Genomic DNA, 26,361 nt, shown 5'->3' on the forward strand with positions numbered 1-26,361 from the left:
AGATGTGCAGGGTCTTGGGTGTAAACGTGTACCCCCGACCCTCCCTTTGACAAACCCACATGTACCGGTCCACTCCGGTGGGCACGTGCTCATGCATAATACATGACACCATGGTCTCAAATCCTGCTAAACTGAGATTCTGCCGGCTGTGGGGTCTGGAGACACCTCAGTGCCTGCGTCATTAGCTGAGCTCTGAAAGCCATCATTACGGCAGCCGCTGTGGCTGAGTCACTGAGACCTGGAAAAGGTAATAGAATTGCGGGGACACATAATAAAAGGGAATGGAATGGGACTCAGGCCGGAAAGGAGGACTATCCTTTATTAGGTCCTGAAGGGTGATATGTAAACAACTGGCCCCAGGCCCCCTGAGATGGCAGTTCAGCTGAGTCCCTCAGCAGAGGATAATAAACGGCCTAATTACAACCTCCACACTGGGAGGTTTCAAAGGAGAGGAAGGAAAAACAACAACAACAAAAAAAATCAATGAAATTAATTTAACGTGGGCCCATTCTTTATGTTTGTTTGCTACAGCCGTTGTATGAGAGGTGCCCTGGGTCCACGCAGGCGGCCAGTGCGTCTATGCAGGTGTTCCTGTAGACCTGCCCATCTTTCCTCCCCCATTATTTTTACCCACAAGAGCAAAAGGGGGAAAAAAGCCAAGACTGCAGGCATATTTGTCCACAATATCTCAAGGAAGGGAAACAGATCGTTGAATCCCAGGGCTGAAAGAAGCTTTAAAATCTCATCTTTCGTGGCATAGGGAGAGATGCAGGATTTGTACATCCACATGTGCAGGTTGTGCACTGTACAAGAATGCCCCACTGAGGGTGGGGGGGGCTGACACGTAGCCCACACTTTAGTGGACAAGATCCTTGCACGCGGTTACATACACCTCCATCTAACAGGGAGGGGCCGAAGCTAGATCTAGGGAGTTACACTGAACAAAGACTCTGTGTGGGGTTCACATTCATGCCACCTTTTGCATAAACGTTTCCGAGACCTGTTCCCTTCTTTGTAAGGGGAGGGCATTGAATAAGGTACAGGAGAGGAGACCACCACTAACAAGGCATGGAATTCTCAGTGGGCACAGGGCTGAAAGTATGAAACATTTGTTTTATGTAATCCCTTCCGTAATCCTCTGGAGGTTTTCTTAGTCCCATTTTACAGATGGATAAAAAGAAAAGCGAGGCTCGGAGAGATGTGGTCACCTGCCCCAAGTAACAAAACACTTGGGTGGAGAAGCCAGGTTTGCAATCCAAGTGTGTCTGGCCTCTTTTCCTAGTCTGCCTCCTCTTGAAGGCTGTTTCCACCTCTAGTTTCCTGTGATTCTATATGTAAAATGGCCTTGGTTACTAGAACACTGGGGGTGTGAAGGCTGAGGATTACTCTCCAAGGCAAACAACAGGGGATATCACCCAGTAGGAGTTGATGGGTCTGTGCAGAAGGAGACAGGAGGTCCGGGAGAGGTGGCAGTAAAACTGACCAAATGCAGAACTGGTTTTCCAAGGAGGTTAACGAGAGCCAATCTTGAAAATCACTGTCCAGTAAGCCTGGTGTCAATAGTTAGTAATATAATTGCACATACGTGCCCAGAAAAAATCTGTAAGCATTCGAGACATAATGGAATAGAGTGATAAGGAACTCTGGAGGTTCATGCAGAACAAATCATCCTGGACAACTTGATAGCTGTTCCTGACAAAATTATGAAATTAGTGGTTGAAGGGGATGTAGTAAAGGTTATGGATCTGAGCTCCAGCAAAATATCGCATGGTGTCACATGTGATGTTCAACTTGCCAAATGAATCCACATTGCCTGTGATTCACACTGTGCGGGGTGGATTACAGCCGTTACTGAATCTGGTTGAAGAACAGAGCATCGGGCGGTAAAGGAGGTTGTAGAGATTACCATGGTTATCACAGTCTCCCTAGGGGGTAGGTCTCATTATTATCAGCCTCTTCGGCATCATCATAATTTTGCTGAGAAGGAACAGAAGGGCAGCGAGGGACTGGCGACCACAGAGTCAGGAAGTGGAGGAATCTAGGTTCCAACCCGAGTGTGTCTGATTCTAACGACTGGTATACTTTTCTCTACGCCCAGTCTTCCCCAAACGTTACCTGCACCAGAATCGCGAGGGGCCGGGGTGGGGTGAAGGACGGGGTAAGGGAGGGTTCTTGAAGCACACATCACTGGGTCTCCCTCCCAGAGTTTCTGATTCAGTAGGTTTGGAGCGTGGCCTGAGAAGCTGCATGTCCACCAAGTTCCCCGGTGATGCCAAAGCTGCTGGTCCAGGGACCACACTTTGAGAAGCACAGCTGTAGTCCCATTATTCTTAGATGTTCATTTGCATAGGACTCACCTGGAGATCTTGTGAAAACGCAGATGCTGATTCAGTCTGTGGATCTTCTGGGACATGGGGGGATCTGGACTTCGAATAAGCTCCCACGTGATGTTCACGCTGCTAGCGTGAACCACACCTTGGGCAGCAAACACCTACGCCTTGATGTTGGGAAATGAGAATTCTAGACAGGTAGCACCACAACGGAAGCACCTATTCAAGAATCCAAAGTAGAGGACGCGGATTTGAGAACAAAGAGAAAAATGAGCTGCAGGAAGGACACCATTTGGCAGATCTGAGTTCAAAGTTGCCCTTGCTTTACTTTTTTTTTTTTTCCTGCTTTACGATGAGAGGAATTTCTTTAACTTCATTAGGGATCCATTTGTTTGGTTTCAAAGTATGCAAGTACTTATTCTTCTTCTTATAACGATTATTATTCTTTAATGCAAGACTTATATTTGACAGTCAATTAAAAAAATGTCCATACAGAAAATATTTGGGGACTTCTCAAAATGATTGCTGAAAAACTGCGCCTTGGTACCAACATTCTTGTGTGGGGGACCTTGGGTAAAACTGTTCCCAGGATGTAGGGCTAACTCATCTCTCCTCTTGAAACAGGGCCCGGTTGGGACCCCCGTAACAGATGCCTTGCAATGTCCCTGACCTCACCTTTCCTTCACCTGGAGCTTAACAATGGACCGTCCCTCTGAGGGTTGAGCTCAGGATGTCCCCTGTCCCATCCAGTTCCCTGTTTTAGAAAATTACCCTGAAACTTATGATGAATATCCTTAGGCTTTGGTCACACTCTCTATCCTGTAGCGTTCAGGGCTAATCCCATCATCGTTCCTGGGTTGCTGACTCCACCAGAGAATCACGTGGTCACAGGGAAGGCTCCATGCAGACCCCCGGAACCCTCATGTAGCCTTTAGAGGAAAGCCCAGATTTTCCCCTTAAATGTCCCAGGCTGGTCTGAGAATGCGAAGGCAGTTTGTGGAGGTGTTAACCCGCTGCCTTCTCAGATCACTGGTGCTTTGATAATAAACGCTTATTCTATAGCCCAACTCCTGTGTCGGTCTATTGGCTGAGCGGCGCAGGCAGCACGAGCTCCGGACTCATTTGGCCTCCAGTTTCACTCTGATGACGGGCTGTAAGTCCTTCCACACGCAAGCAGAACTCAGTATACTCCCTATGGTTGAGCTTTTCCCTGGACCCATCAATAATGCTTTTATTAGAGTTCTAGAGTCACTCATTTTCAAACTTAAAATATACCCCTCTGCTGTAACTAGCTCGCTATATATATACAATGTATTGCTTCTTGTCTAAACTCCTTTAGGATAGTAGAAAGGACTAAACCTGACCTATTGATTAAGCTAATGGACATGGAAGGAGTGACGCCTCCTTCCTAGCCTCCTGTGGAAGCATTTGGGAAACTCAAGACAGAGACATCAAAGAGGGGACTGTTCTCGACTGTTAGGTACGGTAGGGATGTAATGACTCGTTATTGTTGTGATTATTCGCCACCAAAAAGCCAGTTACACTTTAAACTTGATACCTGAGGGACTTGAAACAAATAGAACTCCACCCCAAGTTCCCAGCCTCAGTTAGTTCCTACCGTTCTCCCCATGATCTGTGTGCCCCTCCCACCCACTTCTTGTTTTGTCAAGCATTCCCTGACTACGGCGCACAACAGCAGATTCTAAATATTGATTTATTTCTTAATGTTCCTCAGTGCCAGGAAAAATATCACGAGTTTTTCTCATTGCCCAGCCTCTTTTTATCCAATTTCCCAAAGTGACACAAATTCCCTCCAAAGCCACATGCCTTTTATGGCTCTCCTTGGTTAACATCAGGTCCAAGTTCCTCCCACGTCCACCTGGGGTCAATAATTCATTTATTCATTCATTTACCTTTTCATTCTGCCATTTTTTTCATTCCCTCAATACCATTCCTGCCCTCAGGAGTCTCTAATCTATCCTACGATTCATTCATTTATTAACGTTTCTATTCATAGGTCCATGCATATTCTCACACATATTCATCTCTATATTCATTATATATGGGTATGTATTCATATATATCCCTGTGTATATTCATCTACTGAATAGTATATTCCATTTTTCCTTCACATCAATTCTCTCATTCATACGTTCATTCATTCACTCATTCATTCATTGAACATCCACGATGCTCACCGGGTGATCCGACTCAGACACTGATTCATAAAAGGTGTGGCCTCTGCCTTTAAGAAATTCACAAGCCAGTCCAAAAAGACAAAGAAACAAACAAATAATTGCAACTGCTGTGTGGTCAGGGCAGAGCAGAGGAGGGAAGGAAGTTGAATAGAAAAGTAAATAAGGACAAGTAGCACCTACTACTAGGTCCTCAGGCCCCTTGTCTGATTTAAGTGCTCCTTTCCTTTCAATGGATGAGGCAACCAAATTTACTTCGTAAATAGACTCAGCTGAGAGCTGAGCCCAGGCGTTCTCTTTCCATTCCCCGCGCTCTTAACCACTGTGCTGTACTCACTGGTAATATCTTGAGTGACCTTAGTTAAGACTAGTGTTTCTGGGGAGGGACATGGGAGGAACCAAATGAGAAAGGTGTGAGAAGCAATTGGAAAGTGAAGAAGTGGAGATCACAAGTTTCTACCAAGGAGTGTGTCCTTCCAAGGAAGGAGAAAGGGGGTAGTAAGTGAAGATGGGCTCAGGTCTGAGTCCTAGACAGGGCATCGGAAGCATCTCATGAGTAAGGATAGGCATACCCGTCATTGCAGGGTTCTTCCATTACTCTTCCCTTGGTTGTTTTCATTTCCTTTGCCCCCACTATGACTGTGAGCTGTTCCATTTACTTCTGTAAATACTGGGACTTAAGCAGAGCCTGCCATAATGTAGTCGCCAAAGAAACACACCTACAGAATGAATGTCAAATGCTGTACGACAAATTCACGCAGTGCCCCAAATCACTCTTTATAGACAGGAGGGAGGAGTAGGTTGGCTGAGCGGGGCTGCCCACCAAGCAGCCAGTATAACCGATTAAGTCCTGGAAGGCTGATGATACAGAGGGGGTGCCATGCAATAACTAGAAAAATAAGTGCAGTCAAAGCTGATAAGGAAAGTATAGATTCAAACACAGGATGAAAGATGAAGTCACGCATAAGTAAGGGAAAGGGTCAAAATTGGGAACTTGAGTAGGTGTGTAGGATTACCTCAGAGTAGACAGGGCACTGGCCATAGAAAAGAGACCCAAGGAACAAATGTCCCATGCCTATTGTTTGCAGAATTCCCCGGAAATCTGCATTGGTTCAGGAGCCCCAGCAGAAGAAACAATCTTACGGGTATGGAGAACAGGAAGGTATTAGCTTCAGAAAGGTGGGTTTTAGAACTGTTTAGTCTGTGGAGCAGAAAGCTCATTAGAAACTCACTGGGGCTCTCAAAAGGGCGGCACAGTTTTGAGAATCGCATTGCTTGATTCCTCCACGGGTCTCTCGATGCTGAGCACTGTATTGATTGGCAAAAAGCTCTCCAGAAAAATCCACCAAAAGAATGGTTTATTCCGGAGAAGAAAAAAGAAACAAAGCCACCAAGGAGTGTGTATACACACACTCACCGACGGGTGTTCCAACTGGCCGTCCACGTGCAAAAAGGTCCCGAGACATGGCTTCCCCCTTTGTTCGCATCCCTCCCCTGGAAGTTACCACACAGTTCCACAGGAAGTCAAGACTAGAGAGTTAACAAGGGGCCTAGCTCCACCCAAAGTCCTCCCAGGTCTATGGTTAAGTATCTTAAGATGCTCGTTCACTTTTATCAACTGGATCTATTAAAGGTATATAGGGAGGGATAGCTTCTGGCTCACTTGTCATTTCAGTCCATGGCCAAATACCTGCAAGTTCTTTGTCCCACATATTGTTGAAAGGAAGAAAGAGACCTGGCAGGCGGTGAATTATAACAAGTGCTTTGACATGTATTATTTTATATCACAACAACCAGAGGGCCCAGAGGAACAGATACTGTGTTTCCCTGAAAGTAAGACCTAGTCTTATATTAATTTTTGCTCCAAAAGACGCATTAGGGCTTATGTTCAGGGGATGTCATCCTGAAAAATCATGCTAGGGCTTATTTTCCAGTTAGGTCTTATTTTGGGGGATACACGGTACCTCACGTGGATGTTACAAGGTCACACAGCTATTTAGTGGCAGAATCAGCACTTAAACCCCAGTTGATTTAACTGCCAAGCCCATACCCTTTCCAGGGCCCCATGCTGCCCCCAAAAACGGGATCTCTTTTGTGAAGGGGGAGGTTTCTGGCTTCAGATTGGCCACCTAGGATTTGGGGAAGGGACAAAGGAGGGGGCGGGAGGAGAAAGAACCGTTCCCCGCTAGTTTCAAACTCAAAGATCATTCTCCAGCTGTCAGCTGAGCCCACAATCATTGTGGAGTTTTATTAAGGAGCAAGAGGCATAGACGAGTGAAGTGACGGATTTAAAATTAACTTGCCAAATTCCCCATCAATATTGTGACAGTCCCCAAGTACCAGTGCAGCGACCCAGCACACCAACTTGACAACATTAACATAACTTTGTTGGAACAAAATCTTCCCCTCTGTCTTTCCAAGAGAAGCGAATTTTGGGGCGACAGACATTCTGCTCTCTGCCTTTTTGGTATCTCTGTGACAGGTCCCTTTGGGCCAATCCAGGAGTGCGTGTTTCATAAACTTCCATTCTTCTACCTCCCTGGGGATTTTCTACCCGCGGCAGGATGACAAAGTGAGTCAGAGAAATGCTTCTCCCTTTTAGGGACCTATTGAATGAGTGAAGACAGGGAAAGAGACCCCCACACCTGTCACTTTCTGACACTGACATGTGTTCCCTTTCATCTTACATTTGGAGCAATATGCTCTCTGTACCAACTCTTATCAGCTCACTATAGTCGGTCGTCCTCTGCTTTCCCTTCACCTCGTAACTGCTTTTTTCATATGGTAATTCTATGTTTAAATTTTTTTTTATTAGCTTCAGGGGTGTACAAAGCAACGTAAGAGTTAGACATTTACACCCCTCATAAGTGATAATCCCCTCATTCTACTACCCCTCTGACATTGTATATAGCTGTTACGATACCATTGACTATATTCCTTATGCTGTACTATACACACACACACACACACACACGCACACATATATTTAATTATAGTTGACGTTCAGTATTATTCTGCTTCAGCTTCAGGCATACAGTGCAGTGGTCAGGCTATGAAGTGATCCCAGCCTATGAAGGGATCCCCCTGATAAGTCCAGTGCCCATCTGACGCCCTACATAATCTTTACAGCATCATTGATTATATTCCCCAGACCGTATTTCACATCCCTGTGACTACATCGTGACTACCAATTTGAGATGGGAGGCGGGTGGGGACGGGGAGAAAGCAGGTGAAGGGATTAGAAAGCACAAACTGGTAGTCACAGGATAATAACTTCTTCCTCATCCTTACACCTCAGCTTAGACATCACTGAGGAGCGCCTACCTGGACGTCTAAACCCACAGGGGTCCCTGACGTTTGCTTCCAGAGAGCCTTGCCTTCCACATGTCACACTGCACAGCTCACTTGATGAAATTTCCCTTGAATAAGCATCTTTCTTTTGTTATCTATGAGCTCCATGGGTGGAGTGACTGATCTGTCATGTAATCCAGGTGACTTTTATCTGGGATAAATGCTAAGCTGCATAGAACTCTGGGACAATAGACACAGCCTAGGATTGTTCTAGTCAAACTGGGACATACAGTCACCTTATAAATATGGGCATAGTCTGCAACCGTCTGGCTCTCTTTGTATCTATCACTTTGCGTGGTGATTAACATTCAGTCAGTACAGAATGTTTGTTCAATTAATCACTGTAACGGTTTCTTTTCTTTACTAGTCCTAAAGATAAGTTAATACGCAAAACTTTTTCTGTCTTCCTTTCTTCTTTCCTTTCTTCCTTTTCTTTGCTCCTGCCTTCCATCTTGTTAAGTCACCTTCAATGCCTCAAGCCCTATTTACTTTTATCACCTGGCATACAAATAAATGTAGTTCCTGCCTGGAGGATAGATAGAGAAAACAAGTAGAATATACTGAGCTTCTATTATGGGTCGATTAATTTAAACACTGTGTATTATTTAACCACTTGACCAATGAGGCAGTTCATTATTCACCTTATACAAATTAGGACAATGAAGTTCAGAGAGGTCAGGTGACTTCACCAAGGTCTCATAGCTAATAGAAGCAGAGGTTGAATTCAATTCCAGGTCTGCCTGAGTCCAAGCCATGGCCTCACCATGAAACTATGCTAACTATCTCAGCTTCCCAGAGGGAAACTGAAATATAAAGTAGTGTCTGGCGTAAAGTCCTATAACTGAGAGAGGGCCTAAGTCTGTAGATGGATATAAAAGCTGCTCTAACCCACAAATCTCATACACTTTATACAGAAACCTAAAAAAAAATCACCTGCTAAAAAAATCACAGCTACCGATTGTCGAGACCTTACTGTATAGATACTTTGCTAGGTCTTGAGGATTTCCAATGAACATTCCAAGGTGGTCCCAGGTCTCGTTTCAGGAGGAAAGGTAGACATTAAAGAATCACACACATATTAATTTAATTTAAATTTTTACAAGTATTTCTGAGGAATAGTACGAAGACCAGACATAGGATTTTTCTTTCATTGTTATTTTCACGGAGAAGGAAACTGAGGCTGGGTAGGAAAATGATCAAGATCACTTTCAGAGACCTACGATTTGAACCCACACCTACTCGACCCCAAAGCCTATGTAGTTCTTCCTTTCCCCCATTCCTTCTGGACAATGTGATCATAAAACCATTGGTGGAACAGAGCAAATCCCTCGCCACCACTTTCTAAACTCCGCGGCCTCAATGTCTTTATTTGCAGAACAGATATAACTGGTGATCTCCATAAACCTGTTGTGAGGATTGAAGCATTGGAAGCACTTTGCAGGTCCCTGACCCATGGACACGTGCTCGTAAGTAGCAATTATTATCATCATTATATTAGCCAGTGCTGAATTATTGACTGAGGTAATTTGGTGGTCCATCACACACATAATGCCCTGCTTTGTTAGTTCACTTTTAACGTGGGCATATTTTTAATAATATTCTCCCACTCGCCTCAAGTCCCTCAGCTTAGCACAGTGGTATGAGTGGAGTGAAATGTGCAACTGTGTGGAAGAAGAGTGGGGAAGAATGGATATTGGATTACGGGTTTGGAGCCAGACTGCCTCAATTCCCATCCTGGCTCCAGCGTTGATAAACTGAATGGTGTTGAAAAAATCAGTGTCAGACCTCCCCGTGACACTGTCGTAAGAAATAAACAGGTTCAAGCAGGTGAAGCTACTTCCTGTGTTCTCCTCTCTGTCACTGGGTACTCCTTCTCATCCTTTGCTGCGGGGTCTTCACGTCTCTGACCTATCAGCCTGGGAACCGCTGGGCTCAGGGCTTGGACTCTCCTCTATCTACGTCCTGGTGAGTTCCTCTCTTTCCATTTCTCTTGTATCATCTATATGCTAAATAATCTGAAATTTGCATTTCAAGTCTGGCCTCTCTTCTGGATGGGTATACCCAACTGGCTTCCTGACAACTCCATGAGGATATATATTCAACGTGTCCAGATGATGGTGATGGAAGCAAGGTGATGAGTGCCTGGGGTTTTGTTACACTGCGGTCTACTTTTATAAAGGACTGGAGTTTTCCACAAACAAATACATTTTCTAACGTGGTCAAAACTGAACGTCTGTTTCTATTCCCCTCCCTTCTGCCTACTCCTCGGTGGTCTTTCCTGTCTCCACCAATGGCACTTCCATCTGTCTAGTTGCTCAGGCTAAAAGCTGGGAGCCAAACTCGCCTCCCCCGTTTCCTCTCCCTCATCAGAAAAATGTTGCCCGATCTTGAGAACACACCCAGAAGCTGCCCACGTCTCTCTGTGTCGACTCCTATGATCGTGCTCCATTGTCTTTCACCCAGACCACTGCAAAAGTCTTGGGACGTCTTTCCTTGTTTCCACCCTGCCCCCTATTGACTATTCTTCACACCCCCAGATGGAGTGGTCTTTTAATAATATGAGTCAGGTCATAGCCCTCTTCTGCTTAAACATGCACTGGCTTTTTCTCTTCTCAGTGTAAAAACCGAAGTACTGAACTTGTGTGACTCACAGGACTCCCATTGCCAAACTGCCCTACTCAACATCCATTACCTTTCTATTTATAACCTCTTCTCCTACTCCCTGCCCCCTCTCTTTCACTATGTTCCATCCATCCTGGTTCCTCTTTGTTCACAGAACATGCCACGAGTCTGTGAACTTGCTGTGCCATCAGCCTGAAAGCTCTTCCCTGGATATCTTCAAGGCTCACTGACTCACCCAGTAAGATCCCTGCACAAATGTCACCTAATCAAAGAGGTCTTCCCTGTCCAGCCTATATTAAACAGAACCCCTGCCTAGCACACCCTACGCCCCATATTATTTGCCTCCATACTGTGTATACTTTACATAGTATGTAGTTAATTGCTGATTGTCTCCTCCACTAGAATCTAATTCATGAGGGCAGAGTTCCTATGAGTTTTGCGCTTTGTTGTATTCCCTGTTTCCTAGAATAGTGAGTGGTGTGTAACAGGTACTCAAAAAATGTTCTCGATTGAATGAAGATACAGTGGTGCCTGGTGCAAGATAAGTGCTGTATGTACATTGGTCATTGCTCGTATTTTATTACCATTGCTACTACCGCTACTGTTACTTTTACTGGGACTAAGCTCCTTACATTTTTATCTCAGTTGTCTTACAGCAACACAGTGAGATGCAAGCACCCTTATTTTACCTACGAGGAGACTTTGCTGAGAAGGTTGAAATCGCCTGTGCGAGGCCGAAGAGCCCAAGAGGCAGAATCACCCATCTCCCCCTCCCTGGGGCCCCTGCTTTTTCCACAGGGCCCGGCAGTCACTAGTGGGATCCCTACATTAGAATGTTCTCTGTGTCAATGAGAAGATCTTTAAGAGATGTCACTAAGTTGGGGGTGGTGGTGAAAAACAACATATTTATGTACCTTTTGTAAAATAATGGGGGGATAACATTTAATCTTGTTTGCTTGGATTGACATACAGAAAAAAAGTAGAAAGAGACCCAAGAAACTAATAAAAGTGTGTGGAGATGGGGGTGGCGGGGGAAGGAATGGAAGAAAAGAGGGAAATAAGTTATACTCCTGATTGGATGTCTTATACTATTTTTGTTTTTGAACCCTGTGAATTTAATGTGTGTATATGTATATATTTATGGCCTACCAAATTGTCACAGCCAAGAGGAACCCAAGAAGACAGACAAATAAAGATAAGGGAGTGACAAGGCTTCCCTCAGCTTGACCATACTTCAGACAGGCTTCTTTTCGACTCTACTGTGTTTCCCTGTAAATAAGACCTAGACAGACAATCAGCTCTGATGCGTCTTTTGGAGCAAAAATTAATATAAGACCCAGTCTTATTTTACTGTAATATAAGACCCGGTTTACTATAATATAATATAATATAATATAATATAATATAATACTGGGTCTTATATTAATTTTTGCTCCAAAAGACGCATTAGAGCTGATTGTCCAGCTAGGTCTTATTTTCAGGGAAAAAGAGTAGGTCCCCTCTATTTTTAGAGCATTTTCTTTAGCAATGCCTCACTGTAAATTGTTTCTCTGCCGCTTTAACATGTAAGTCTTTTTAAAAGCCTCTTGTGAGTTTTACAACCCAGCAATGTCTTTCTCAAGGATCTGGGAGTCACCTCTTTGAAATGTAATCATCAAGGAAAGTCATAGAAAAATACATTTGCACATTCAGAAATAACTGCAATGTGCAAGATATATTCCATCGGCCAACCTCCCCCTGAAGTCCTCCAGTACTTTTCCACTCGTTCACCACAAGCCTTGAAAACCTTCCTGCACTTTGTTTCTGTGGAATTGAGTTTAGACCTCTCTCCTCCATTGAAATAGTCCTGAATAAAGTCCTCCTTGCCTGTTCAACATCATTCGGTGCAATTTTTGCTTTGATAATCATAGCACTGAAAAAGATCCTGGATCAGAAAAAAAGGACATTAGGTAAAAACTAAGGTAATCTGAATAACTGACTCTAGCCAAGGCTATTGCAATAGAGCTATTCCAATCTAATAGACTTAGATAATACCAAAAGGAAATGTATTCTTTTGCCCTTTACACCAGTGTTTGATTCTGTGAGTCTGGTTCAGCTTGCATCTCCAGAATTTGGCACAAAATAAGTACTCGGTGTATATTTATTGGTTGAATCACAAGGCGGAAGGATAATTTAATTGCAATTCCATTTAATTTCAAGCTAGGTTTCCATTTCCTTTGCAAACACAGCTGCAAGATGCCTGTATGGCCTCGGGGCTTGTATATTCCCAGTAGTTGTGTCCACATTAAGTCATTAGAAGCAGTTTGGGAATTTACAGAAACTTGGAGGGGCATCTCTTGGTGTAACTTTAGTTCTCTGAACTATGAGATGGCAAGGAAGACCAATCCCTTTATCCTGTTTCTTTCCTCTTACTCTTGAAAGCATCCAAACAAGCTGAAACAGCTTCAAGGTCACAGCGGGCACCGGGACCCTCACAGAGAATGGACAGGTAGCGGGCTGATTTGAGGGTTAAGGTTCTTTAAAAGTGATCAGGGATACACCGGATTACTCAGGACTGGGCTACCCCAATGCTTGTGTCTTTGGCTCCTAACTTGTGTCTGCTAATTAATTGCACACTTAATGGGCTCCTTGGAGGATCTTACGAGACATAAAAATAAATGCACATGTTGGACTCCTAAGAGCCACCTTTGAGGTGTTCCACTAGATTATCATTAACAGTAATTATTCAGTGGTGATGGTACATAAACCCCCAGCCACTGCCCTCGGAGCTTTCTGTACTAATTCACATCCAATAAACTGTGATCATGTCTTTCATTAGAATTGTTACTAAATACATCTCTATTCAGGGTTTCTCCCTGAAATGGAAATATTTCCCTAAAAATTAATTTTCTTGATACACATGCGAAGGCTGATTAATTGTGAGCTTAGAATAGACTTACTTTTTCATTTCTCTGGAACGAATATAAAGAAAGCAATGCTGATGAATTTGCACCCACGTGCTTGCTCTCAAGTGTGCCAGGCAGGGCACTCCAGCACAAAATTTCAAAGGAAGTGGTATCTCACAGATCCTCAGGTTCATGTTAGGAAAATGGCACTAACATTTGCACACGTTTTCACACTTTACGAAGCATTTTACCCTGACTTTTCTCATCACCTCTCTCTCTCCATGGTAAGTCTCCTTTGGGATCGTTATGATTATGTCTCCTGATTTAGTGGTGAGCAAACTGGGCTCAGACAGGTTATACGACTGTGCAAAACATCTTAGAGCCATAAGTGACCCCATTACTGTGGTGCTTAAGTAATCCTTCCTGATTGAATGGCCATCCTCCGCCATGGTTTACATCTACAATCCCATCCCCTCAGCTCTTTTTGATCCACCTGGATGCTCGTGTCTGCAGATGTTCCATGCTCTTACTTGCCTGACGCACTCTCTCACCTCGCTGACTGTTAGACCCTCCAGGTGTCAGCCAGCATCTCTTTCCGGAAGCCTTCCCTGTATCTTGCCCACACATGTGCACAAGAGTAAGGACCATGACTATCTCCTTCATCTTTTCATCCCCAGGGCTTCACAGGCACTGGACAAAAACATGTTAAATAACAGAGCAGAATAAGTGGTAAAAGCCAGGACTGGAGTCTCTGACCTCAAGCGCAGTCCTTTGGCGTCACCCCACTCCCTCCTGTAATTAACAAAAAACGACAATAACAATAACAAATGACTTCTGAGGTGCATTTCTTCAGAGAGTAATACACTGGCGTCACCTTAGAATAATGCAAATGTAGTAAAAGTTCAGTGCTGCCTGGACTCCATTAATTAAGGATGCATAATGCCTGGCCAGCGGCTGGGCTCGCTTGTTTGTTGGGAGTGTTTATTTGTAGAAGAGATTGCTAAGCACATTAGTGAATTCTCAGTGTAAACAAGATCACCATCACTGGGGAAATGGCAGAAGATACTAAGGAGAACAAACTGCCTGAAGTCACTTCGGAAGCACCCATAATGAACAATCACTGTGCTCATTACAACCTATCCTTATCTGTTGGGTAGGTTTCCCCTTGGACTCTGCCTTCTGAGGGCTTCGACCAGTCTGAGTTACTGCCTGCATTTGAGTGTAATGAAATTGAGGTGCTTTAAAAATTGTCTCTGCTTCAGATGCCTCAATGGTTCATTCAGATAGGCTTCCCATCCTAGGAAAAAACGTAGTCGGGGATTTTGAAGCCAGAAAATTAAACACAAAATCCAAAAAAAAAAAGGGGGGGGGAGGTACACGGGGAAGAGAAGTAACATGGAAATGGACCTCGTTGCTTTTATTGTTTCAGTACCTTTTGCAGACTAGAGACACATTTTTATATTACTTGGAGAACATTCAAAATATCCTATGTATAATCTGTTTTCCCCATAAATTGACCACGTTTGGTATATTTAGAGATGTGAAATTGAGAATAAAATTTTTAAAAATTGAGTGTTTTTCTTTCTTCTCTTACTGTAATTGGGGAGAACCATTAGAGAGGCCTTGTTTTTAAATGGGTTGCAATTCCCTGCTCCCCATCCACAAAAAAAAGGGCACCTTTCACTAAGTCTTAAGTCGTAATTTACTACTTTATTTTTGTCCCCAATTAAACTAATGGGAGTTGATGGTATGAGAGTTTTGTCTCAGCACCTGAGAATTATAAAGCTTCTTACCCAGACCAATGTCCCCTCCCAAATGTATTTCTCACTACTTTTCCAGGAGTTTATCTTCCACCTGTGCCCTGAAGCAGACTGCAGCCCAGCTCTCCACTGAAAAGTGCTTTCTGCTGCACCCAATGATGGCTGGAATTGCACCATGGGCACAAAGAGAAGACTGATCTGGCAGCCAACCATGGCTGTGAGACAATGCTGCCAGGACAAGTGCTTTCATCTCAGGCACTGATCCTTAGAGCAGAGTCCCTGCACGTGTCAGTGAGCAGAGTGTATGGACAGATGGGCGCGGAGAATAAAATGTGTTACGTTATGTACCTGGATTGCAGGAGAGCACTGCCCACCCTGGCTGCTACGAATCACAAACACAGTCTCTGCACTTGGTCACTCTGGAAGGAACCTCTTCTGGGACTCCATGGCCCTCTAATGCCCTTGGTCTAGAGATGTGATTCCCACGTTAAAGGCAAGTGAAGGAGCGGCAATCCTTCATGCTTAGCCATAACCTGGGCTCACATCTAGCATCAAGTTGAGCTTAACAGCTTACTGTACAAAGCTGGTCCTCAGACCCAGAAGCTCATTTGAAATGCAGAGTCTCAGGCCTTCCCCACAAGCCACTGAACCAGAGGCTCTATTTCAGCAGGATCCTTTGTCTATTTCTATACACATGAGAGTTTGAGAAGCACTGGTGTATTTCACGTGTATTGGGTTCTAGCAATAAGCAGACATATGGAGAATCGCACTTCTAGATAGGGTTTTCGTGCATGGTAATGATGAGTTACTATCTGCTTTCCTCATCTTTGAGGAACATCTCGTTTGAGACCATACACACAAGCATGTGTACACATTGTCTGCAGGCTGCAGAGGGAAGAGGGACTTGAATCCAGCTCCTCACGCACTGGCTGTGTGACCTTGGATAACGCACCTCACCTCTCTGAGTCAGTTTTCTCATGTAAAATACAAGAGAGTTAACCTGCTCTATTCCCATGTGTCACAGGAGAAACATTTGCCTACACTCCTCAAAGACAGACTCTAAAAATTAAAGAAAAAATAGGTTCGCAATATCCATCTGTAAGGATATGGAGAAATGCACCAGGATGTAGTAAGTTCATCAAAAAGGAAGGAAATCAGGAAAGGAAGGAGAGGTGAGCCAGACTGACGTGCAGACCGCCAGGGCTTACCGGCTAAACTTCATTTTGGCCATTTGGATATGCCACTTCTAAGCTAATCAATAAATATTATCTCAGATGCGGGAGATTAACACATTTCGGAAACTTTTGGATCTGGGCCCAGACCCAATATCAAACCACACAAGACACACAAGCATCGAAATCCCACATCCTTAATTTCAGGTGTATTTCACTGTAGGCCATTCAGACAGAAACAGGGGCTCCCCTCTAGCACACAGGTAAAGTAGCACATCGGTGAGAATACATCTTTCCTAAGGCTGGAGTGAACACCTCCACAAGAAAGGACCCCGGGCTGCTGTCCAGGCCACACTGCTGGCTGAGCTTCCACCACTCACAGACCACAGAGCCTGGAAGACTGCATGTCTGCACCTACTTTGGGCATTTCACCAACGCATGGTATCCACCAAAACATGTCATGGTTAGAGGAAGTTGGGAAGATTACCATGGCTCCAGTCCAAAGATGAGTTATTGGGGACTGCAACCATATCACCAAAAATCTGTTGCATGCTTCTGGAATTGGGGGGAAGACATATAACTGAATGAAGAGAGAACAATATTGACTGAGAGCCGACTGTGTCTAGGACCTTTGCTTATTAGCCTGTTAAATCTTCACCACAGCCTTTTGAGGCTATTTGAGGCAGAAGCCAACTTTACTACCGAGGACCTTAAGGTTCAGAGAGTCTAGAGATTTGTCCAAAGAGTCGCAGCTATAGCGGAAGTGGCAGCTGTGTAACTTGGACCTGTTGCTTCTCATGGCAGCACCCTGATACTCTGAGTTGGATCCCAGCCATGAAGGGGATCAAGTTCCTGCAGAACCATGCACCTGGGGCTGGCCTTTGCCTAAGAGTCCTTCTAAGTTATGGATCTGGCTGCCTCCTTTGGCACCTGCATCCTTCCTGGCTGCTGAAAACAGGGATGGAACTGCTGTCAATCTCATTTAATCGTCACAACACCAAAAGCAATTGGGAATTACTGTTATGTTTCCTAATGTAGAGATGAGGAAATTGAGTCTTCATGAACTAACATGCATAAGGTCACAGAGTTGACAAGTAATAAGCTAGGACTCGAGTTCTAGAGCTGGGTATTTTAGACACAAGGCCAATGTATCTCCGAATTGCTGGATAACGTGAGCCACCAGGGAAGACAGTGAACATTCAAGTTCCCAGGCCCATTCTCTAGGGGAAAAGATGATTGACAGGTCGTGGCACAGCCGTAGGAGATTCCTTTGATCAGCTGAGTAGGAAAGGCTTTACCAAACCCCTGGCCATGGGGGGTGAGTACAAAGAGTGGTGCTTTCCAGGTTAGAAGCCCTCAGTCTTCATCTAAGTTCTGCCCAAACCTTAATATACAGAAAAGGCAACAGAATCCAGAAAGGGAGAATGGTCAAGGGTGATACAGCAGGAAGTGGCAGACCAGGAATGGCAACTCAAGCTTCCTCATTCCAGGGCCTAGGGTACACCAGACACATCAGCCTTGATTTATGCAGAAGATGTCAGGGAACCTTGGAAAGATGGAGACACAGATTCTTCTGCAGCCAGTCCAAAGTCAGGACCCCAGGGAAAATCACCCCTTAACTCCTGTGATCCAGCTTCTAACTTCTGTCCTCAGTACACTTCTAAGAGCTCACCAACAGTCTTCCCAAAAGGTAGCATATAGCTGTGGCTCCAGGTGGTAGGTTGAGGATTTTGCCAAGGGCTGGAATATTACTGCAAAGAGAGGCTTGGGAATGGCTTAGAAAATCAAAAGCTAAGGCCAGTTTTAATGAATAATCTGTCCATCACCAGCATCCTTTGCTTCCTCTTATTACAATAAGGTCACGGTACTATATTATTATACAAAACACTCAGGCCTGAGGGTGCAGAAAAACAGCTTCTAGGCCTGGCTCTGCCATTAATTTTTTATGAAACCTTGGCCTTGGCGTTACCATCTGCACAGTGTAGACGTTGGGTCCTATGTCTCTAGGCCTTCAGAGTTGATATAGCGCAGCCCAGCAGACTGGGGGATTGAAATCCTGGCTCATTCGTTTACTAATTGTATGATTGTAGGTAATTCACTTACATGCTGTGAGCCTCAGACATCTCACCCACAAATTGGGGGGCCGGAGGGCTCAAGGTTCTTCCATCTATAAAATCTATGGCTCTTTGGGAATTAGATGAAGGGGATTGACAAGAAGGGAATAGAAAGTCTTACTACAGTTCTCGAAGGTGGCCACATGAAGTAGGAAAATGCTGGGAGCCAGGGAGGCACGCTGCCAAAACGGGCTTTGTGGTTAGACCCACCTGCTATCGGATTTTAGCGGTCTGACTATTAGGCTAGTTAGTGTAACACCTCTGGGCCTCCGTGGAGTAAACACCATGACGTCTCACGTAGTTCTGCTTCTCTGCTTCTCGGGACGTGATAGGAATGAGTGTCCCTGCTCAGTCGTTCGAGGGGTGCTGTGATCATGGGACCTGATTTAACGAAGGCAATGTGTGCAGAATGTCACTTCTAGGAGAAAGTACTACCCGTAACAGCCAAGTTTCTTTCTCACTCCTCTAACATTCATGGAAGCACATGAAGTTGACACTTCTGTGAGTCCAGATTCCCAGCTCTGTGCGGGGTGTGTGGTAAGAGCAACACACACACACACACTTTCCTGTGATGCCACTGAGGTGTTGAAGTTGTTTGTTATCAGGAACAACCTAATGCATTCTGGCTGACATGTCCGTTTCCTTTTTTTTTTTTTTTTTGGTAAAACCAAGTTGTTAAGGGCTACTTTGCAATAGATATTGGAAAGATTAAATGAGAAAAAATATAAAGCATGTGGTACAGGATCTGGCATATTAAACAATGCACACATGGTTAAGGGGGGAGGGGGAAGGACAGGAGGAAGACAGGGAAAGGAAGGATCCGGAAGCAGCGTGGACAACTGACCATCTCCCAGGAAGGCACTAGAAAAACACAAGGTTTTGGAGACCACTTAATGAGATGTGACTCAGGACCTTCAGCTGGGGACCAAATGGGTGCCACTACCAAAAGCTAGCTTTCCTCAGATCCTTAAGGAGAGCCCTTGTGTCTTGCCAGGCATGCGCTGGTGGTGGCTATCATGAAATCCCACATCTTACCCTTAAACATCCTCCGATGCTGTCCAGTAGGTATGTCTGATAAGCAGACCAGATTGAAAAATGCCTTTCCAGCAAATCTTTCATGAGCTTCCCACGCTCTTCCTAGGTCTTTCCTCAGGGCTTATAAACAAACACCTCCTGCTAGCAGAACTGTCTTGTTTTTGAGGGGGTTTTTGCAAAATCTACCACTGTCATTTGTTCAGCCCCCAGTCCTAAGCAACTTCTCCTCGCTGTGATTTCTGAGGCTCCATGGCTCAATAATAGTTCTTGACTGATGCTTTTCTAAATCCATGCAATCTATAACTTAAGTTGACCTTTCTTTCTTATAGGAATGAGGTAGGATGGATGAGGACAGGAGAAGAAAGGAAGTAAAAATCAAACAAATCAACAAAACATCAAACACCACCAACCTCTGATGACTTTATCTCACTCCAACAGTCTGGTAATTCCCACACTGATGAAGAGCTAAGAGGAGGGGATTCTGACGGTGACCCTGCATGGTTCTTTAAGACCAACACGATGCACCCGAAGGGATTAGAACCAGCAGAGCTTGGCGTCACTTACTGGGTTGGGAGCAATGCGGAAGTGAGATTTTTGACTCTCCAGGTTTCCACAGAACTTACCAGTTTACCACCGGCTTTTATAGCCATGCATGTCCATCGGTACCTGCTTCCTAATCCAGAGCTCTCTCCCGGCACCACACAGTCTCTTAGAAGAGCCCTTATTCCCTCCTGGAAACCAATTATCTTGTGACTTTCATATGAACTCTGCCTTTTTTTCTTTATCACTGTAGGTCTCTCCTTTAGCCCTTCCATCTTTCACCCCTTTCCAAACCTTTCACCATCTGCCTCCTGTGTCCTCAGCTCTTGTCCCTGTTCCACATCCCTTTAATTCTTCCTGCGCTTGTCCTTCCCTACTTCTGTCACTCCGACTCTTGCTGAATGTGTCTTCTGTCTCCTCGGCCCCTCTCTCCATGTCTCCGCTTTGTTGTTCTGACGGCTTCTCTTTATCACTCTCAGACTGTCTCACCCTGTCTCGATCTTTCTGTGTGGGTGTCTTAGCATGGGCCACAGTTAATCTTCACACACAGTGGCTGGCTAATAACTTCCGGACTTGTCAGGGTCCTAGACGTCTGCACACACTCATCTCCCAGAGACAGGCTGTAGCCTCCACGTGGCAACCTGAGGAGGTAGCCAGGAACGGCATCAAGTTCCTGCAGAACCACGCATATGGGGGTGGCCTTTGCCTCCGGTCCCTCCTTAGTTGTGAATCCGCCATCCCACTGGGGCACGAGGGTCCTCCCTCTCTGCTGAGAGCAGGGACGGTGGCTCTTCTCACCACACGCTGAGAGGGGATATTCAGAAGTTACCTACGAGAACATCCCTTACAACAGAACACTGCTTGGGAGTCACCAACTCTAACTTTTAGTCTCAGAGGGACCCTAAACCAGAGTGAGCATTGGGAAAGCTGTAGCCCTTCCTGGGGCTCCGTTTCGCCATCTGTACCACCAGGAGTTATGTCTGGGCTAGTTAACCTTTAAGTGCTTATCAAGTTTGGAGACTTGGAATGCAGGGCTTTTTGTAATGCAGAAATCCAGGTCTCTCTTTTGGAGATTCAAGAGAGGACTGTGAGAATGCAGACCTCTCTCCCATCAGCTGTTATTAAGTGTGGGATGTGGGTAGGGCCAGGGAGGAGAACAAAGCAGAGCTGTGATTGTGACACAGGAGACTGTTTAGCTGGCAGAGTTTAAAATCCAAGGGAAGGCAGTTGTCAGGAAATGTAGCATATGGCATGATGGCTGCTGGGGTGCCTGCTGGCTACCCTGGAGGGCTGGACAGGAGATTACTTGGAGGAGGAGGGAGGAAAACGAGTTGAGAAATGACAACTGCCTTTGATGCTAAAAAATTCCGCAGCCCTGCCTTTTGGAACTTGGAGGACAAAAGAGCTACAGCATTCGCCTCCACTAGCTGCCCCCGCCAGAGTGCTGCCCTGTCTGGGGCTCAGGGAGGGAGACGTGAAAGAGATAAATTTAGACTCATCAGAAGCTGCTGGCTTTCGCACGGTGGGAAGTCAACTGCTTTGGCATGTGCCTCCAAGAGGTGACATGTTCTGGAGATGGAAATGATTACAAAGAAAGTTTAACTGAAGCCAAGGATGAGAGAGGTTAAGTGAAATGGGCTACTCTAATATAATGGTAGTCTGAGGAGTTCTCTAAATCTTGAGGTCATTGTCAAAAGAGTAAGTGTGGTCTGTTCACTAGACTCCCATCTGTGAGCATCAGGGCCGACAGAGTCTGGCTATTCAGAGACAACCTGAAATTGAATGGTTGGGAACAATGAACAGAGTGCTTGGGGCAGAACAAAAACTCCTGAGGGGGTTAACGTTCTGTCTGAGCCTGGAGACTCCCAGGCCAGCCTTTAAGGCACGATGCTGTCTCTTACTGACCAGTCTTCTGGGAGTGGGAAGACAAGCGCTGGGAGCCATCGCGAGATCTGAGATCATGGACCAGCTGTGCAATGACTTGCTTTGTGACCTGCGTCAACACCCTTCTCCAGATGTAAGATGAGATCCTGGGATTCCATGAAGCCCCTTGGAGATCCAGCATTTGCTACCCGCTTTGCATCCTTCTTTTGGACCAAGCTAATTGTCACACAAGAGAATGGGAACTAGTACATTTGATCATTTGTCGCGTGACAGCCACTTTGATAGTTGTTGTGAGAAATCAACATGAAATATACACTTGCCTTCCACAGTGGCTGGTGTCTGGTGAAATATCCCTTTTCAGCGAGGAGGCAGAGGACTAGGCTTGTCATGGCGGGGGTTTAGCGGGTGGGGGGTGGGGGATAGGATTTGGAGTCAGGTCTGTCTGGAGATCTGTTTTCCTGACTCCCGGTCCTGCTAATCCATATGTCTGGGTTTCCGCAGCCTCCTTCCTGGATAGAAAAATGCCTCTATGGCTCTTATCCCTCCAAGAGGCACTGTTCTTTGCTATCAGCTCTAACTCCAGTTCACCAGCCTCATCCTCTGAGAAGCCCTTTATCATTCCTTGTAATTCCTCTCAAAAGGCTTCAGTGGAAACTCTTTGGAAACCACTGGCATTCCTCAGAACACCACTCTGCAAACGAAATGTTTCCTGTATTGTTTTCAATTGCACGTGTGTCACTTGCAAGCTTGTAAACTCCCTTCTCAAAGGCAAGGGGCACTTTCTTTACTTTGTTCTTTCGGATTCCATGTAGCATTATTCTATCCATCATGATGCTCAAGACAGGATTTCATAGACTGAAAACCATAGAAAGCCAGCCTTGTGGAATCTCAGTATTGGGTACTTCCTCCAGACTGTCCTTAAATTTCTCCCAGAGTTTTTCCAGCAAAGTAGCGTTCGGCCCCTGCTTTAACCATCTGAGTAGCAGAAAGAGATTTGCTGGGAATTGGAGGGCTTGATTCAGCCACTAAACTGCTGTGTGGCTGCCAGTCACTCCTCCCACCCTTTGCCCCTCCCTCCCCTCATCCTTCGCCTGCGACTGTTCTACGGACTTTGTCCATTAAATGTCACAACTATCTCCCAATATTCCTTTTCATCTTCAATATTATTCCCATCATCCTGGTCGAAGTCACCAACAGACTCCTGCGGCTCCACAAGAGACACCTAATTGGGCCCCCAGGCCGTTCTTTCCCAGGCCACCCTCAGCACAATCTAGTTCCCAGGCAGCCACCCTGAGGTTGAAAGAGGCAGTGCAATCACGACAGGCCCCCTCCTTTCGCTGCTTACGAGTTCTCCCATCTGTTGTTAGAATAAAGACTAGGCCTGAGAGACCCTCATGATCAGCTTCTGCTTACTGATCTGGCTTCACCTCCCACCATCCTTCTCTCATTTACTCAGCTTTGACCTCACCATTCTTCATTTCCTGAAGCCAACCAAGTTTTTGTTTTTTGTGTGTTTTTTTTTGCTTTGCTTTTTTTTTTTTTCCTTGTTAGACTATCTGTCTCTGCTTGAAACCCTTTTCAGTACTATCTCCCATTCATCTTCCAGGTATTACTTCAATAATACTTCACGTGCAAAAGTAAAAGCCTTATTATTGCTTTCTAAACCAACAGGTATGCTCCCACCACTTTAAATTAAATCCAACTAAATTAGATCCCACTGTTAATTGTTCTCCTGTATCTTTACTCCATAGTAACTACCACAAATTAAGTAAATACATAAGATCACACACACACACACACACACACACACACACCCTACCTAAGCACCACAGGGGACGGGGCCATTTTTACCTCATTTTCCACTGTATCTCAAGTAACTAGCATGGTACCTGGGACACATTAGGTACTTAAAGAGCATGTGCTAACAATGTAGGTGAATAGTTTTAGGGAATTCACATTTCCACTCTAGCTCCATAAAATGGAAAATGATGAGGTGTGTTGGATTAGAGGCCAAGAGCCAGGCTTTGGAGTCAGCAAGACTTAACATCTGAATGCTCACTCTCTCTCTTACTAGATGGTGACCTTAGGAAAATCACTTTACCTCTCTGGTGTTGACTTTTCAATTGTAAAAGGAAGGCCACAGTGCCACAAAGGATTTTAATAATGAAGCTAAAATGGCATTCATTCGGCTCTCTCACTTCCTAGAAGGGGGAATTGGGAAAGTCACTTAACATTTCCATTTCTCATCCGCATAAAGGAGATAATAATAGCTCCTGTTTCATAGGACCCTTGTGAGGATTACATGAATTAATGGATTGAAAGTGCTTAGAAGGCCCTCAGCGTGTGCTGAATTACTGTTAGTGCCTATTACTATTATTATTATTTAGGAAAGAGCTCGGTATATAGTAAGCCTTAATAGATAGCAGCCACTATTACCATTGCTACTACAATCACCACTATTATTAATTAGATGATGATGATTACAATGGTGATGTTTCTTACTAGCTCTGACTTTTATTGACAAACTCAAGCAGTAGGGAAAACCCTGCTTTGTGATAACATCCTATCACATTTTCATGCAAAAGTGTCTAACAATATAGTGTTGTTTTTTTTTAAGATTCATTTCCTATAAATGGAACCATTCTTCTCACTGTACCATCTTATGGTTCTTCAGATTTGGAGGCACGAGTACATCCCACCCCAAATCCCTCTTCTGCAGATAGATCCAGTTTCTTCAACTCTTCCAAAAAGCCTTTCACAATTAGACTGCGTGTCTGATCTTCATATAATTTGGCCCACCCAGTTTCTGCTCTGTTATCTCTCTAATATGATAATCGTCTCATCTTTTAATTTCTCGTGTACTTCTGTATTCATTAACAGAGAAAGAGGTCTTTGGCATATTGTTGAGCAAAAAAATGAATTTCTACAGAGCTTTACTGAGATTTGGTGTGTGTGTGAGCGTGTGAGCATGTGTGCGTGTGTGTATGTGCACACACACAGAGAAAGAGAGAGGTGTTCAAGAAAATGTTCATTGTGCGTATTTCTGAGTGATGGTAATTTTACTTTCTACTTCATTAAATGTCTTTATGTTGAACTGCTTGAATAGCCTACATAGGACACATTTTGTTATAGACTGAAAGATCAATTTAAAATTTTAAAAATTCCATCAACTGTACTTACAGGATGATTTTAAGATTGAATTTAAAATACGTGGATGGAGTTAGAAAAATGGGAGGGTGGCATAGATAAGGCGTGGGTCCATGGAAAAGGCACCTCATGGAAGGGCTTTTCCTGACTTCCAACACCTCATGGAGAGGCATCAGTGAGCCGGCGGGTGGGGGGTGCTGAGCAGGACACCAGGACCATTCCATGGTACCCATGGCCCCTCCCCCATCCCATATTTTGGGTCAGTGACTGAGCCAATGAAGTATAAGTGTCTGCTCCTTACCTAAAGGTCATCTGGAAGACTTGGCCTTGGTTCACATGCTGGGTCCGGTTGTTGTAACCATGTAGCATCTCTCCAAAGAGGGTGTCGTTGAATTTAGAGTCAGGTTTGAGGCACTTGGGGCCCTCGCAGACATCTGAGAGCATCAGGCAGGATTTTCCATCAGGAGCCAGCTTGTACTCCTCCACACAACTGCATGATAAAACAGACCTGAGAGTGAGCTCCACAAGCTGGAGGCCCCCACCGGGGGCGACCTAAACCCAAGGCCCCCTTTGCTCGCAAAACAGGTCAGAGTTTAGGAATGGAGACAGCTATTCTGGCTGGAGTCTACCTAGGGCACAGGTGTCTTGAGAGAAGGACATTAATCCTGCAAATTGGTAAATTCAAGGAAAGTCATTTGTGACATTTTGGAGGAGTCGAGGGGGGAACCAGAGTGCACATCCACGCACAGAGCAAATTTAGAAACTGTTTACCATGAACACACAGACTTTAAAAAGCATGACAGACCAATTCACGGGGAATTATCAAGTAGTTTCTCAAACCAGAATCTATTCCCAGTGTATCTGTCTACCAAGGTTGAAGACTATTGCAAACACAAGGTTTCGATTGCCCTTGTAGCTCAGAGGTGATCCTTTTAGGAACACGGGCAGCACGCAGAGCAATTAGCCATGTTAGCAGCCTCTGATGGTCTTTCACCACCCAATCTTGACAACGAAAGGGCCCTTGGCATACCTTTGAGGCAGGGCAGGCTCCTCTATGGACCAAACAGGCATCCGAAGGGGATGTGGAAACAATATTTGCAATTTTGGGGTTTGCAGAGGAAAAAAAATTTTTTTGGAGAGGCATAGAGGGAGGAGGGAAGCGAATGTCTCAGCCCCGTTGAAAACAACCAACCCAGACACTGGAATTCTTTGAGCGTCTGCCTGCTCATGGTCCTTTGCTAGGCACTGGGGATAGAGCACAGATCGTAAATAAGACCCGCAGGGTATCAGGCTGCACAATTGGAGAGACTTTTTTGATCCTTTGGA

The 26,361-nt window shown here is 44.9% G+C and overlaps 1 protein-coding gene across 5 annotated transcripts in view; it reads right to left on the reverse strand.

Moving 5' to 3' along the window:
• ASTN2 (astrotactin 2) overlaps positions 1 to 26,361 on the reverse strand; it is an 836,425-nt gene that overhangs the window by 276,386 nt on the left and 533,678 nt on the right. For all 5 annotated transcript variants that reach the window (XM_033122811.1, XM_033122810.1, XM_033122808.1 and 2 more), the window contains one exon: positions 25,337 to 25,525. In XM_033122811.1, coding sequence (XP_032978702.1) covers positions 25,337 to 25,525 — 189 coding nt within the window. The remainder of the gene's footprint in view (positions 1 to 25,336; positions 25,526 to 26,361) is intronic.

This window comes from Rhinolophus ferrumequinum, chromosome 12 (genome assembly GCF_004115265.2).
Source record: "Rhinolophus ferrumequinum isolate MPI-CBG mRhiFer1 chromosome 12, mRhiFer1_v1.p, whole genome shotgun sequence".
NCBI lineage: Eukaryota > Metazoa > Chordata > Mammalia > Chiroptera > Rhinolophidae > Rhinolophus > Rhinolophus ferrumequinum.